Below are 16684 nucleotides of genomic sequence, written 5' to 3' on the forward strand. Positions count from 1 at the left end.
AGAATTGAAGTCACACGTATCACGATTCTTTCATACTGTTGCGAGAAGCAGAACATGGGATGATCTGATCCCACTTATTCGGCGTCTATTTCTCTGTCCTGTACGTAGAGGGATTTCAATATAATAACCACTCGAAGATCAGCAAAAACCCCGCATGCATATGCCAAACTTGCCACACAAAATGTATACACAATGTTTTTTTTTTTCCCTATTATCCCTTCGTCTTCCCAACATTTTCACGTAAACGCACGAAAACATGGATATATATACATCGAGAAAGTGGGGATCACTCGTCACTGCAAAGTGCGAGAGGACCCAACACGCCCAAAAGCAACAAAGTTCGTCTCAAAATGAAAACTATAACCTTTTGCACTGGAAAAGGGAAAAAAGGAGCATATATACACAGCGCACGCTCACACCCAATTATGTAAAAAGGCAGCGAGTGTGAGAGTAGAAAAACTGGGCGTCAATTGCCGTGTTTGGACGCAGATGCCATGGCAACCGCTTGTGCCCACAGTCTGAGCCGTGCCTTCACGTCTCGCGGATCATCACCTAATTAAAACGAGAGTTCAGAATAAAGGGAACTATACTGTGAGACAGTAGGAACATGAAATTTGATCAAATAATTAACTTTTGACGAGGGAGGATCCGTGAGAATTACCAGGGCTAGAGACGCGCCAATTCGAGATAGGGGAATTGCCACCACTTCCAGTACTATTGTCCAGGCTTGAACTGGAGAGAGAAAGACGAGATGGGACCTGCAGCATTCGCTCGTGCTCCAACTCGAACCCGAGTTCTTTACATGCCTTCACCTCCCCCATGTCCATGCACAGTGATCTCCTTCCGCCTTTTGGCCTCGTTATTACCATCAACCCCCTCCCTCCTCCGCTCTCATCACTTTCTCCGCTCATCCCTTGATTCGCCTGTTCCTCTTTCTTTTCCTTCTTCTTAATTTTCCTCATTTTCTCACCACTCTTCTTTCTCCTCTCGTTGTCGCTCGCATAGTACTTGGCCGGCAACGAATAACAGCCACCCAATTCGATTTCAGAGTCGGAGGACAACCCGCCGGGAAGCTCGTTGCCGCCAGCAAATTCCTCGTCCGCGTCGCCTTCCCCTTCGAAACTTTCGATGGACAAGTTGGAGAAGTACATGGTTAAGTCACTGTCTTCGGCACCGCACGAGGCACTGCTACTGCAGACGGAAAGCTTGGACAAGTTTTGGGGATTGGGAAGCTCATTTTGGTCATCCCCATCATCCATATCAGCATCATCGAAGTCTTCCTCTTGGGAAGAACAGTAAAAGGTCAGGGATTCATACGAAGTCATTGGTATGCTTTTCTGAGAGACTCTCGATTACTAGATGAAAGAAGAAAAAGTGAAAGGATCACGAGTTTTGATTTTCGGCACAAGAGAAGCTGAGAGCTCACGCTGAAAATAAGCAGTGAGTGAGTGTGCTTCAGTGAAGAAAAAGACGATTCGGCCGCAGAAGAGTCAACAGGACGGCGTTTAGCGATTCAAATTCTTTTCATGCGTTTCTCATCTCATACCAATAAGGAACACGAGACTCGAGTGAGAAGGAGCAAGGGAACAACTTCCATCAGCCGGCCCTATTTATTCAAATTTCGACTCGCTTTTACGCTTTTTTCCATCCTATTTTATATTATATTTTTGTTTTTGTTGACATAATTAAAATCTATCTTTTTCGACTTTTAAGTTTTAACGGACAATTAATTCGATCGACAATTATTTAAAGATTAATGGAGAGAAAGAGTGAAGACGGTGCGGTGGGGTGGGATTAGTTGCAAATCACAGGAGAAAATTGACCATCTGATTAACCATCGGTCGAATCGAATGGTCAGAAGTATAGAGTTTCGGACAATTATTCTTGGCGATTTATTATTGATTGATCATATTAATAACACATTTACCCTTTGGTAATTTGTTAAATCGTTCAGGGTTATTACTGTAAAAAATGTATATATATTTATTATTATCTTAATGAGAAGAAACGCGTACCTCACGCGGAGAGTAGATTAGGAAGGAAATTGACAATTAAGCACCATTTTTTTAAAACCAAGTGCAGATGAGAGGCCACGTAACCCCCTGCCAGGGGCAAAGAGTGAAAAAGATCGCGTATTATAAAGAAAAAAAAATGAATGGAAGCGCCACGTTGTAATTATGGGGTCCCAGCTGGCCTCGTTTAAAACAAGGTGCTTTTTTAACTTTTTAGAGGTTTAATAACCCGAGTCTATCCACATACCAATATTTAACAACAATACATCCACGTTAATCAACGCGGGGTTTATAAAGCTTCGAAGAGCCAATGAGAACGAACAGTGACGGCATTTATATGACTTTGGATCTGCTAATGCCTGGTTTTCGGCTGGCATCAAAACGACAGAGTTTATTTTTGTTTTCTACGACCCAATCTGGTCCCTTGATGTTTAAGCAGGTGGCCGCTTGTTCCACGTGCAACTCAGCTGACATCACTTCGACACATGTCCGCGTTCTTAGCCCTCTTCTGTTTACTCTAATAAAATACTACTCCTATGGGTTTTTTTTTTTTTTTAATACAATACTACTCCCATGGTATTTAGTGATGTTTACGGTAAAAGGAAAGAGAACAGGAAGAAAAATGGGAAAGAAACAGAGTGGAAGCAGCTGAACAGGATCCATCCATCACTGGCCAGGGCGACAGCAACGTTGTTGACGCCTCGACGCTTCCAAGTTAAGGCACCCAACAGTACCAAACGAGGCTGGCTTCATGCACAAAACAATGCCACGTGGCTGTTATCGTTGGGCATCTAACGGATAATAATTGTGATTCCACTCTACGAAAGACTTCATGATGTGAGGAGTGGGTCCCCTCTCATTCACTCTCACTTTCCACAGTGTCGCCCTCGCAGTCGCAGGCCACTCGTCCCTTGAATCCTGATATTTCGCTATTTTCTTAATTTATTTTAACCACCAATTTTTTCTGTGTTCCCGATCTCCTTCTGATGTCTTGTTCCTGATTTTTCTGGTGTCATCACATCAAATAATAATTCGCTTCTCCTCCTTATATTATTTTTGAATTATTTTTTGTATGAGGGAATTCGTCCAATACTTCAGCGAGAAGCCCCGAGTTCAGATATTATAGCTGGACGGCCGTTGGATCAACTTTGCCGTTCGGATGTTTACACGTGGCGATGCCATCAGATTCAAGCAAGCCTCATATTCTCTCTCTCCCTTCTTTTTTTTTGGTGATGGCTGTCTTTATTTAATTATTCAAGATAAAATGGTCTAATTTAAGTTGTGTGTGGATTTGAGGGGGGGAGTTAGTTGGAGAATTAGTGGGGGAATATGTGGCGGAGAGGGGAGGGACATCTGAGAAAGGGGGAGGGGGTAAGGAAGGGTGGGGTCCATTCAGCTGTGAGAGAGCAGTGGGTCCCAATCCCTCCCCCGGCAGAGACCTCGCCACGAGGGAGCGTGGAGTCTTCGTCGAGGGGGATGCCGGGGCTACCTACGAGCCCAACCACATACAGGGGGGGTAATTGGCGAGATATGGGAGGTACGTCTCCGTCTTCAGTGGCCCCACTCGCCATGACTGTCCTCGCACAAATCCAGCTTCTTTCTCCATCTGCGTCATTTTCATAGAATCTGATTTCCGATCCGCAATTAAATTCTCATCTCTCAAGATCTAACATTATGTACGCTTAGTATTCTGTTTTCCCCCAAAACCAGTGTCCTGGCAATTATGTTTTGAAATGCTACCACCGCCGTAGTATAATGTTGTTTTTATGTAGGAGAGCCACGGCGGTATAATGCATTGGATCTACTGTTTTAATTAATTCATTATGGTTTTTTACTTGCCATGTGTTAATTTTGTTTCTTTAAATTACAATTGTAAATTCAGTTAAATCATACTCCTCCGATCCTTAATATAAGACCCATTTAACTAATTTGATTAGATTAAGGAAGTTAGATACGTTAGTTAATTATAAAAAATGTGACACATTTTTCCTAAAACACCATAATTATCTTTCTTAATACCTCATTTCCCTATTTTACTTGATTATGGTTGAGAGAGTATCTATAGAGATAATTTAAAGAAAATAGATAAATATGATAAATGTGTCTTATATTTAAGACAAAAAACAACTCAATAATTGAGTCCTATATTAAGAACTGGAGGAGTATATACTTAAGCCATTGGGTGTGTTTGAAAGACAATTTCAAACCATCATAAATAACTTAACTTCAATGCTTATTCTTAAAAAAAAAAAATCATATATACTCGTCAACTGTCCTTATTTACAATTTTTTTTTATTTCTAAAGTTTTTCTTGTAATTTTTTCCAAAAAACAAATGATGGTTTTAGGAAGATTGACAATCAGATTTAATTAAGAGCAGTCAGTAGCTTAGCTTCGAGGCATCGGACCCCTCCACTCACTGGCATCCAGAAACGGTCAAACCATGGTTTCATTGAGGCCTTTGCATATGGTCACGAGTCAAGTGTGGAGCCTGAAACTGTGGACTGTGACAGCAGAAATAGAACCCCGCGGGACAAAGAGAGAGCCCCACACATCCAATGAGCAACAAAACCGAAGTTTGAGGCTTTATTAAGCATGGCAGATAAAGGAAATTAAAGATATTAAAGAAATAAAAAATGAATGGAGGTCGGTGGAGGAAAGTGCAAGGCATGTGGATCGCGAAGCAATGGGACACAACAAAAAGTCAGATTAGATCATCCGCATCGTCATGATCTGAAATTTAGTAAGGGAATGGCGATTCTAATGGCTCCCCTGACATTGACACTATAATTTCAATTTGTGCAAATTCAACTTTCCGGAATTTTCATTCTAATTTTTCTATGACGGAGACCAACTCCTCCTTCTAGTTTTTGTCTCATCTTAACCATTCCACGAACCCAAATCCATTGCTTTTGGGATTTGCCCCCCATGCATCACTCCCAATTTCTTTTCTCCGCCAATTAAAAAACATGATAATGACTTAAATGCAATTTTAATTTCTTTAAAATCTGTCGGCAGGCACTGGGTAAACGATTTTTTTTTTTAAAAAAAAAAGGCGCAATAAACCTATAACCTATTCTGATTAAATCTACGCATAGGATTTGAGAGGGTGACCGCAAGTCCACAATTTCAACGACGAAAAGTGAGGGTTCGTACGAAGAGGGTCAATTTACCATTTGTCTGGAGAAAATAAGTAGGTGTTCTGTATGTACGCACACTTAATGATGGTCAATAAACAGAATTAGCTTTGTATATTTGCGGGTGGTATTTCGTTATTGGCTTCGAACAGAAAGGCAGAGAAAGACTCAAAACAATTCCAATGGCGATAGCGTTCTGAATGAGACCCAAAAACGTCATAACGTTGGACGTGTTTTGAGAATAGACTGGGCTTTTCCTCTGCCCTCATGCACCAGAAAGCACCAGAAATGAACATGATCTAGGCCACACAGCAAATTGGGCTTGAAAGAATCTAGGGCTCCCCAAGTTCAGGGCTTATCTTATACAAGGAAGGTGACCTCTTGGATTTTCATTCAAACTGACTTTTCTAAACCCAATGTTATATTTGCACATGTTTTTACAAAAAAATTCAGTTTTTTGCAATATAATCAACTGTTTTAAAAGTTACACTTTATAATTATTTAAAAAATTGATTCAATTTTTTTTTTAAAAAAAGAATTTTCTCCCAAATAATCACAGATCTTTTTGCTCATCATATTCTCTCTCTTATTTTTTCCGCTTATTTTCCTCCTAATAAATGTAACTCCAAGCGACCGATGGTGGAAGCAAGACAGACTCTGGGAAGCTGCCCCATAATTAATGCATGGTGGTGGGAGCTGCCTACGCCATAGCGTGCCATTGACTCCCACTAGAGCCGTTATGTGCGTAGTTGAATCTTTCTGTCTTTGGCTTTGACAAATATAAGGTGGTCTTTATTCTTTAATATCCCCCCCCCCGGGGGGGGGGTTCTTTATAATTTCTTGAATATAAGAGCGATGGATCTCGCTCTAGTGCTGTACCTTCAACCGGAACGGTGCTGCACATTTTTTTTTTTGGCTTGATGCTGCACTGTTTATTTGCTTCCCCTTTTTTGGTGAACTATTTTCTTTTCATCTTATCATGAGTAAAGGGGGCAATTCTGTGGTACTAATCATGTACTTGCATATATTTGGTCAAAGACAAATTATGTAGTACTTACATCCACCACTGCGCTACGGACGAAGCTTTTTTTTTTTTTTTCCTGTGCCTAATTCTTTCCTGTTAAATCTGCTTCGGTGTGAATTTAGAAAGGGAAAAATCTTTTTTTTTTCCTTCTTTCCATATATAAAACCAAAAAAGCAATGAAATTTAAAGTGAGATCATAACATTTCGAGTAAAATAGAATCCACACGGATGGTGATAAAAATGGAGTAACTTGTTGAGGATGAAAACTGGCAAACAAAAGAGAGACAAAAGCAAGGAACAGTATGATGAGGATGAAACGCCACTGTTGTTATTATATCCTGGCAGTGTCAGTGGCTACTGAGTCAGTGTACGACTGTCTCTATTCCCAGACGCGTAATCAGTATGGTACGAGACGCTCTCGCCAGCGCTTTCTTCTCCCTTACTGTTCATTTCCCAGGATTCCTCTCTTCAGCCACATTATCATTCATCATTTTAAAGGGCCGCCCAAGTTTCAACTCAATTCATTGCTCATTCTGTGAGACTTTGCTTTGCAAGGAAGGAGCTGGTGTATGGTGTGGATTTGAGCCCAAAAGAAAAGAAGAGAAAAGAAAAGCAAAGCGACTTTCATATAAAACTGGGATTCTGCAAATTCAACACTTTCTTTCTCGACGATAATGTTTAAAGGCTGTCTTAAAAGAGCTACAAGACACGGACGCAAAACAAATGGCCTTTATTCGCTTGGGAGTCACTGTCTCATTGTACGGATCGCAAGTGAGTAACTTTCCGTTTCGCCAGTGGGATTAAGTGGTACCCTCTTAGTCTTACTGTGCGTCCATGGAATGAAAGAGATATACATTGCTATTTGACACACTGCCACAGAACCAGTCTGCAATTTGGGTCCCCTCATTTTAATATCAGCCAGACAAGCATAATAGTACATTTGAAATGTGATGATGATCATTTTCGAGAGGAATTCTGCCAAGCTTTTCGTTTTTAATTATTTTCAGGGCTCTGTGTCGTGTCCTTTTCTAGATAAAAGGGGGGAAATTGAAAAAAAAAAAAAACAGAAAGAAAAGAGGTGAAAATGACGTCGGTCAGGAACGCCGGTTTCGTTTGGAAGGTACACACAAAGTCGCCAACCGCATAATATTAGAGTGCGAGAAAAATTAAAAGTTCCCAGGAAAGCAAGGGAAAAGGTTCAAGCCTATCATGGTAGTGAAAACGATGGACAAACCCATTTAGAATGTTGGGGCTGGATAAATTGCTCGCTCCCCAAGTTTTGTGCTGATTTCTGCCCACTCTGAGAGGTCGGTCGCTCAATGTGTGAAGTGTGAATTTCGAGAAGACACCGCGTGTTCAAAACTGCTTTGGATAATTCTACGCGAAATAAAGTAATCAAGTCCCACACATTGAAAGGAAAAACTAAGAAAATTTAAAAATAAAAAGAAAAAAGGAAACAAGAAGAAAGTTTCTAGTGCCTCAATAAACGTTTGGGATGGCTTAGATATATAGAGTAAAGTGCGCTACCATCGTAATGTACTCACAGAGTTTTGCAAATATGAGATAGAAAGACGACAGACAGCATGACAGCAGATCAACACTCACATCCTAAAATTTACCCCACACCCGAGGGGAAAAAAAAAGGATTAAAAAGAAAAGGGAAAAGGGAAAGGCAAATGGTTGTTGGCTCACAAATACTATCAAAATGAAGGGGATGAAAGAAATGGTTGTATCGGACCTATATACAAAGAGCAAAATCTGTGACGCACACCTGTATGCTAATTAAGAAGAACATCGATGAATCCTCTTGAAGCCCTATCGAATAGAGCATTTCTATAACATAAAGCCTGCTATATGTGTCCGAAAGCTGCAGTGAGCTTCTGGATGTCCTTTGAGAATATTGCAGAAGCTTGATGATCTTGCTGCTTGTGATGATAAGGCAAAATAGCTCCTAAAGACTCCGGTACCAAATGTGAGGCTGGCCTTATATCGTTGCATAAGGATTCTGAACCTTGATTCTGTACAGCAGCCAGCATTAAGATTGGGTTACCATGAAGGTACTCAGCCCACCTGGCTTCTTCCGTCTGACTCTCCATCATATTAATCTGGTGATGAGCCTCCTTAGCAGGAGTACCACCACAGTCTGTCAATCCCCAAGAAACAATACTGTTCTGCAAGTTCAAGGGGCCGTTTCTATTGCTATGGTTGGAAGCACTGGCTTCCCAGTACCGGGGTTCATTCACAGGGAAGGAACCAGTAGAGATATCCTCAGATGGAACGGGGAGAGAAGGCTTGTAGCAGACGGAAGTAGGGAGGAATGAGGAGGTTGAAAGTGGAAAGGCAGTGGACATGGTACTGGAGGTAAATTCAGTATTTATATCAAATGATCTTCCTCCAGTTTGAGTGAACCAACGAGAAGAGTCAGTGGATGGATTCGTATAGGTCATTTGAAGAGGGAAATTCGTCATGAAATCTGAAGTGGTGTAGATTTCCTGGTGACTGTTGATGAACCTGCTGTCCAGTAACAACTCTTTACTGGAACAATCGGGGATGAAATTAGTGTTGCTTCTGGTGTTAATCTTGGAGGTAGAAGAAGAACCCTCCATGTCGTGTGCATAGGCTTTATGGGCAATACTTGAACCTGGTTTGTGCTCGTAGGAAGCTCCATCGGACCTGGAGCTTTCTGATTTCAGGAGGTTCAATTCACTGGAACTAACTGCTGCAACTTTCTCTCCATCTTTGTCCTGATCTCCATTCTCAATCTCCGACAGTGGTTTATGGGTCACAGGGTCTATCCCTTGTTGCCTCAGCTTCTTCTTGAGGCATGAATTCCACAGATTCTTTATTTCATTATCCGTTCTTCCTGGCAGCTGTGCTGCAATTTGCGACCATCTGAAAACCCGTCAAATTAAAGCAAAGTTATAACCCAGAAAAGTATATGATACAGCACCCAATTGCAGAAGAAAAGAAAGCGATTGAGAAACATGCCTATTCCCTAATACTGCATGAAGCTCAATGATGAGGTTCTCCTCTTCTTGTGAGAATGTGCCTCTCTTCAAATCAGGCCTCAGGTAATTGATCCACCTCAGCCTACAGCTCTTTCCACATCTCTGCAAGCCTGACAATACAATTATATTCGTGGTGATGAGGGAGACAGACGAAGAAGAAGCTATCGAGTTAAGAATGGTAAATTAAGGAGAAGTAAGTAAATACCTGCTTGCTTAGGAACAGAGCTCCAGCAGCCATGGCCATACTTAGTGATATGCCTGAGCAATTTCTCATCCTCATCAGGGGACCAGAGACCCTTGCGAAGCTTTTGCTTGTGGCAGCAAGAGTGCCTCCCCATTTGTAGATAGCCCCACGTCTACAATGAGGGGAATGATATCCCTTTTCCAATAACAGAAAGTTTTCTTGCTAATTCCTAGGAGAAATGTCAGCACAAGAGCGGCACTGAACAACAAAAGCTCAAGGATGATCGATGCACTGTGATAAAGAGGATATATCAGAGCGAATGAGACGATATATGATATGAAGTCTAGAAAATGAAGTTTCAGCTGAGAAAGGAGTTGAATTAATATAAGAGCAAGGCCCCCCATGGAAGAAAAGTCATAGTCAATGAGTTTTTTTTTTCCCCTCCATTTCTTTTTTCTTTTTTCTTTTTTTTTAACCTTTTAGAAAGAAAAAAGGGGTTTCAGTATATGGGTTGCAGTGGGGGAGGGAGGAAGGTTCATCTTGGCCACCAGAGGAAATGGGGTTAATAACAGTGTATCATAAGTCCTGTCGGAGGTGTAAGTTTTCATGTCTCTAGCACCAATGGTGGGGCATTTGGGCTGATATTTAATTTTTTATTCACTCAGGAACATAAAAACGTTATCTGAAAACGTCCCAATGCTTGTAACTCAAGTTTTAAAACTGTTATAAACAGAAACTAACAAACAAAATGTGGCAGAAAATCATTTCACTGCACTCTGCACTGGCAAGAAGTTGCCCAAGAAAATAATATAGCCTCTTCCCTATCTTGCCCGTTCTTCAAATTTAATTACCACATAGGCCCTTCATCAATAGTATACACAGTAACTAATTATACAATTTTCTTGTCATGTTCCGGCCATATATCTTTATTTTTTCAAAAAAAAAAATTACGCAGTTCATATATAGTTTCATTCATGCCATGATCGATTTCCTTTAAATGCTCTGTCATTACGTGGAAAGATCAGATTTTTTTTTCTATTTTTTTAAAAGATGCGTGTTATCCTATAATTGTTGAAATCCACCAAGGGCTGCTAATGAACTCTTTCTGGCCGTAGCTTCCCTTTTGAGGGATAAAAGTCTCTCAGTTCTACTTTTGCCCGGACTTCGAATTCTTTAAAATATAGGCACTTGTCCTACAGGCAGCCAGATAAAATTATAGCGATAAGGGTCAAGTACGTAGACGCATATGCGGGAGCCAGTAACACATAAATTTGGGAACGTTTTCTATTAGAATCTAATATCTTAACCGTGTTAAACATCATAGGGCTGTGTCTCTAATTAGCAAAGTGTCTTTATTCCAATAATGAGGCTTCCACTTTTAATAAAATGCTTTAATAGTGGGCAACTAACTATTGGGCGCCATAATATTCATTATTCATTCACTTGATCAATAATTGGGTAATGGTTTTTATTAAATTCTCATTAACTCCACAACTATCCCACCGGCATATATGGTCATCGCATGTGCAAATTTTCTTTCCACAATTGAATTTAATTATATTAATCATACGCGCTCCATTAGCTAACGAATTAAGGATCATGCAATGGCTGTTAATTATATCTTTTTTTCAACAAAAAAATGTAAAAAATATACATACAGAAAACCGACGTTGATCTCAGGCTTGTCCATAACGCGTGCATTATATATGTTCATTTTGTACGGCGGTTTCATTGAAAAGAAACCATGATTAACATGACGTTTAATAAGATCAGGCTTGCAAGAAAAAGCTGATGTTTTAAAGCCGAACTCGTTGTATTTTGAATTGTTATATCAAAAGGCGAAGAAAGAGAAAGAAAAATAAAAAGAGAAAAAAAGGGCAGCATCATGCTTCAAGAAGTTAAATTTTCATCTTTTATATATATATATATATATATATATTTGCATACATAAGGATGCATGAGCACTAATTAAGCACTTATTAGACACTCCCAAAGTTGAAAAAAGTGCTAATACTTGTGGACCTTGTGGTGCAGCTCTCTTCTTTTTCGTCTTTCCTTTAGCCTTCTCTGTAAATTTTTTATAATCGATCTCTTTTGCTTTAATTTTATCAAAAATCCAAGCACAATAAGAGACCTATATAAATACATATATGTAAATCAACGGAAAGAATATTCTTCAAACCCGACATGGAAGTAGAACTAGCTAGAAAGATAGAAAAGAAAATGAGGAAGACCTAATAACCTAAGACAACATATATGGAGAGAATGAACGACATATATAATTAATGTTATAATATATACTCCTCCGGTCCTAATTATAAGACCCAATTGATTTATTTGAGAAGATTAAGGAAGTAAGTTAAGTTGGTTATTTATAATAAATAAGTGTTGTCGTTCCTAAAATATCCTTGCTAATTAAGTATATTGGCTAAAACTATCATTATTAGAAGGATTATCTTGGAAAAAAATACATAAATATAATAGACAAAATGGATTGGGATCTTATAATTAGGACCAAATAAAAAGTCAAATTGGGTCTTATAATAAGGACCGGAGGAGTATTAATTATAAATATTCGCGGCTGATGATTAGTAAGTAAAAAAATACTCTACATATTAAAAAGATGCACGCACATCGAGGCTGAGACATAAAAATGACATTCAAATGAATTATTGCATATCATTAGCTGTCGAGACTGTGGCCTGCTTGAAACTGTGTGATCTCTGGGAACCACCACCAGCAGATTTTCAAAAATCTCAAAGCTGGAATAATTAACTAAAACTCATCACAAGCGAATTTTCATACTATCAATCTTTAATCATTAATGCTTTTCGCAAATTAGACGATAGCAATATTCTAATCAGGTGACTTGGATCAATCTCCTCCACGGACCTAATATATAGTTTTCCTTTTTTATTAAATTAAAAAAAAACTCTTCCAGTGATGAAAATGTGTCGTGGACGAACAAAAATGCAATTACCTTACATCGATGTATATTGATACGATTTGAACAGACGTTATCTAATAAATAAAAGCTGAGTTAGGCTTAGGAAAAATCATGCGTGACATGAAATTAAATTCACCTTTGTATTTAGAACTGTGTGTATTAATACTAATATGAGTGATGTTGAAAGGTTGTACAAATGCGTGAGTGGATCATCCATTGAAAGCGAAGACCACACAAATGAGAATGCGTACATGTGCTATGTTGTGATCTGATGTCCACGTAATAGGGACTAATACGCACCCCTTCTTTTCTTGGGGCCATCCATCACTTTTTTTTTTTGTTGCCTCTTAATTTCTTTCCAGTGTTTTTATTTGTTATTCCCCCGTTTGAGTCCCTAACACCAATTAGTGAGTCCACTCATGGGTATTTTTGTGATTTCACGTCGACGCCTCGAGGCGGAAATGGAAGAAACACATGAATCGTGAAACTATATATGTACACTGGCCTATTCAATTGGAAGTGAAGCGTATTTAAGAATTTAGATCGAAATTAAGTGTCTGTCAATGTCTGCTGCTTTCTAATCAAGAAAGAGATTTAAATCTTGAATCATAATCTTATGAAAATGATTTTCCAATAAGGTTAACAAGGTCTTTTTTTTTTTAAACCAAAAAAGACAAGGTCTTTTTCAGCTTAATATTTCATAAATTAAGTGATTTTCGCACATAACTATAAAAATTTGAGAACAAAGCTCAAGTTGATGGATATATATATAGAGATATATATATATATATATATGGAACACTTATTTAGACGCTTGAGAGCAGATAATATTCCCCCAAAATAGTGCTAGCTTACAGACAGACAGCCGAAGGCATCTCTCAAATATTTAAAAAAAAAAGAGAAAAAAGTACACGAGGTTATAGTAAAATAAAAGACCAAAGAGCTTTAGGAAACGAAATGAAAAATTAAATATGAGGAGTGAATAATATCTTTTGCTTTGTGTATTATATCAAGTTGTCTGTTTGCAGCACAATTATGATGCCCCCTTGACCTTAGCGATGTCCCATTTGACATTTGTAATAATACGAATCATTTTTATTAAATGACTTTAATAGACTATTTTAATATATATAATCCCCAAAAGAAAGAGGGCAACAAGTGGAAAAAGATACTTCTAAATTACATCTGCAATCTCTTCAAAACACTGTTGATTGGGAAGCTTATCTCCTGTTCGCACATGAGCTGTTCCCTTTATGTCAACTTTAAACAAGATTCTAGTCCACGGTTTTGCCAATAGCTATTTGTTTATTAATTAATGATAATGATAATGATGCCTTTTGGTGGAAATTATGGTAATTAAAGGGCGCTGTTCATGGATTGATTAATTACGCTCCATACATATATATATATCGCTGCGAGAATTAGCTTGAATATAGAAAAAAGAAAAATATGTTGTATAGAATAATATTAATTATAAATAAATTAATTAATTAAACATATATAAATTTTTTCACTGTATAATCCCAAACGGTTTGATGCTTTTACATTGTTATTTATGAAAGTTGAACGTCTCTGCCGGGCATGTAAGAATCAGGAAAAGAAACTAACATTTTACCCCAACCATTTAAAGCAGCATATCGATCACTTGAATTTGATAACTGATAGCTAGGGACGTAGTAACTGATCATTATGATTGTGAAATCAACACCTTATGGGTAATTTTGAATTTCATGAGCGGTCTGATGAGGTAGAGTAGCAAGCTAGGTCTCTAAATATGTGTGATGCTGTAAATTAGAATAAGAAGGAAAGGCAAAGAGGGTAGAGAGAGGAAGGGTGATGATGAATATATGATATTGGAAATCAAATATAGAGATACATAGAGATGAAATGAACTAAGAGCTCAAAAGAGGGTGGCAAATCGGCAGATATGGGCCTACCAATATATATGGCAAAGAAGAGTGAGACGTATATGTATATATGGAGGTGGTTCCTTCACCTTTCAATAATGTCTACGTTCATTGCTTAATTGAATCAGTCACATCACACGAGTGTGTATGTGTGTGCTGAGATAGATATGATCTTCATTTTCAGGTATATCACACATCTCTGCCTGCTACGCTTAAATATGATCATATGCCCCCCTTTAATTAATTTGTCCCTTTCTCTTCCTCAAGCTCAGCTAAGCTACCTGTCCTTTCCTTAATCCATACATGCACGTACCAGATGGCCAACACACCATCTTCTTCTTATTTTATGCCTCAAATTCAGTGCATTTCTCATTTGCCAATCCATTAATCGCTTTATCCAAAATGAACGACGACGCATTATATATATACAAATGAAATTATGGGGGTTTTTTTGTGAGGGTTTCTATATATATCAGCCGGTGTCTGACCTATAAAGAGGAAAGTAGGGGGATGAGATCCCATGGATTTAGGGTGTGTCCCTTAAATTATTGGGACGCCCAGGGACATATAATAAGAATGTGATGCCAAAAAGAGACGAGGCACTGATGATGAAATGAAGAAAAAAGAAATATTACTTCCGGTCCTTAATATAAGACTTTGTTTGATTTTTATTTTGGTCCTAAATAATGGTAAATAGGTGCAGGGTGTCAATTCAACTACTGTTAGACGCTGAATTAATGGAGAGACAAGCTCATTATATATATACGTATATATATCCTCTACATATATACACCCTCTAATTTTCAAACTGCTCGTTTCATCACTTTCTATAGGCTTCGTTACCTTAGCTTGTCCCTCGCAATAATACACTGTAAAGCGTAGTATAATGAGTGTTTCATCAAGCCATGCATCTGGGTCCGTACGCAGCGCCATCTGCTGCGTCTGCCTCTTTAACTATAACGTCGAGTTATTATTACGTGCAGTGTGTGTGTGTGTGTTTGTAATATATAAATACTTACACACACACACACACACATATTGTTAAAGCCAAGGTGGAAGAAGGTATGATATATATGTTTCATCATCAAAGTAAAGCATGCTTGTTTCACTTAAAACATGACATTTTTTTCGTTGCATGATCACTGTTTATTTGTTATGCTATTTGAAAAACAGGATTTAGTCTAATAGAAAAACCGATTCTCACAATATGGCAAATAATTAATATTTAAATTCATATCGGACTATATCCAATCTGTACTCATCAATATATATATAAACACTGGAGATCTCGTATATTGCAGTCTGGGACGGAAATTAAAGATGGAGAGAGAGAGGGGAATAAAAGGGGGATTCAGAGAGAAGTGAATTATTGAGGAGGGACCCCTTCTTCCATTGATTGTAAAAGTCGCGAGTGGGAGAGAAGATACACAGAGAGAGATCCAACCAGAAGGGGCCCTCCTCAATGAGTAAGTGTACCCCTCACGATTGGATCTCACAGCTAATCAAAGCCACACCCTCCTTCATCATTTTTCATTATCATCTTCTTCCATCTCTCTCTCTGTATTATGTTACCATATTACCTACGCTACTTTAGCTGAAAATTGAATTCATTCTTAAATATGACATCTTAATTCATTTGATTTTCCAATTTTATATCATTTATTTTCTAAAATATCTTTATTGATCGCACATGTCAATGAGTTTGCATCCAAAGATGGTCATGATTAAAAATGATACCTTAAAAAAGTTTAACTCATATCTATTATAAATAATTAATTCAACTAGTTTTTTTAATCTATTTAAACTAGATAAGGAAGTCTTGTATTAAGAACAGGATATTTATACTACTTTCAATTTCTCATATAAGAGCTCGTTTGATTTTTATTTTAGTCCTAAATATAAAATCTTAATCCATTTTGTCTCTCATATTTATCTATTTTTTTAAAGTAGTTCTTATAATAATAATAGTTGTAACTAATACTTTTGATTTGCAAAGATATTTTAGGAAAGATAACACATTTTTATTATAAGTAATTAACTTAGCTAATTTTTTTAATCCATTTAAATTAATCAATTAGCTCTTATATTAAGAATCAAAAATTGTAGTGATGGCCAATGCAGTACCCTTTTCGTGTCATTCATTCTTCAACATGTTCATTCATGCCCTCTCTCGCTCTCTCTCTCTCTCTCTCTAGATGAACACTTTACACTTTTTGTAATCGGGAAATTCCTGATCTCCAGAGCTGACTTTGATCGATGATGTTCATAGCTTCATACTGCGATATGGTATGATCACATATACATGTAATCAAGCCTGTCACCTCATGGCCATTATATGATTAATTATGATTGCCTACTTCGCCTCTCCTAATTAACGTATTCCTTTTACAGTGACATGGGTGTGCGATGTGAGTGAGATCGAGACTGAGGTGAATGGATGCCGTTGATGCCGCGTCATTACAATAG

General features: G+C 38.1%; 2 protein-coding genes across 3 annotated transcripts; both read right to left on the reverse strand.

Annotated features, from left to right (window-relative positions):
- Window positions 1-169: 169 nt before the first annotated feature.
- LOC114728262 (uncharacterized) lies at window positions 170-1560 on the reverse strand. The gene is made up of 2 exons (XM_028915141.1): window positions 662-1560; window positions 170-552 (listed from the first exon to the last, which is right to left on the reverse strand). The coding sequence occupies exons 1-2, from the start codon at window positions 1323-1325 to the stop codon at window positions 467-469; spliced, it is 750 nt and encodes a 249-aa protein (XP_028770974.1). The 5' UTR covers window positions 1326-1560; the 3' UTR covers window positions 170-466.
- A 6087-nt stretch (window positions 1561-7647) lies between these two features.
- LOC114728257 (transcription factor MYB61-like) lies at window positions 7648-9772 on the reverse strand. Of its 2 annotated transcripts, none has more exons than XM_028915134.1 (3): window positions 9386-9772; window positions 9161-9290; window positions 7648-9064 (listed from the first exon to the last, which is right to left on the reverse strand). In XM_028915134.1, exons 1-3 carry the CDS (start codon window positions 9516-9518, stop codon window positions 8023-8025), a joined length of 1305 nt encoding a protein of 434 aa, XP_028770967.1. In that variant the 5' UTR covers window positions 9519-9772; the 3' UTR covers window positions 7648-8022. The 2 variants fall into 2 exon arrangements, with proteins under 2 accessions (XP_028770967.1, XP_028770968.1); XM_028915135.1 differs by having other exon boundaries at window positions 9161-9282; window positions 9386-9459.
- Between the last annotated feature and the right edge of the window lie 6912 nt (window positions 9773-16684).

Source organism: Neltuma alba, unplaced genomic scaffold, assembly GCF_004799145.2.
Source record: "Neltuma alba isolate B1F8T4 unplaced genomic scaffold, ASM479914v2 tig00012528_pilon, whole genome shotgun sequence".
In the NCBI taxonomy this organism is placed as follows: domain Eukaryota; kingdom Viridiplantae; phylum Streptophyta; class Magnoliopsida; order Fabales; family Fabaceae; genus Neltuma; species Neltuma alba.

Bases quoted from the DNA above. Each gene is read 5' to 3' on its own strand.
- LOC114728262 (XM_028915141.1), bottom strand. From the start codon at position 1,325: ATGACTTCGTATGAATCCCTGACCTTTTACTGTTCTTCCCAAGAGGAA. The intron at 553-661 runs GTAATTCTCACG...CGTTTTAATTAG, and splicing joins TTGGCGCGTCTCTAGCCCTG to GTGATGATCCGCGAGACGTG.
- LOC114728257 (XM_028915134.1), bottom strand. From the start codon at position 9,518: ATGGGGAGGCACTCTTGCTGCCACAAGCAAAAGCTTCGCAAGGGTCTC. The intron at 9,291-9,385 runs GTATTTACTTAC...TTGTATTGTCAG, and splicing joins CTCTGTTCCTAAGCAAGCAG to GCTTGCAGAGATGTGGAAAG. The intron at 9,065-9,160 runs GCATGTTTCTCA...ACGGGTTTTCAG, and splicing joins CATGCAGTATTAGGGAATAG to ATGGTCGCAAATTGCAGCAC.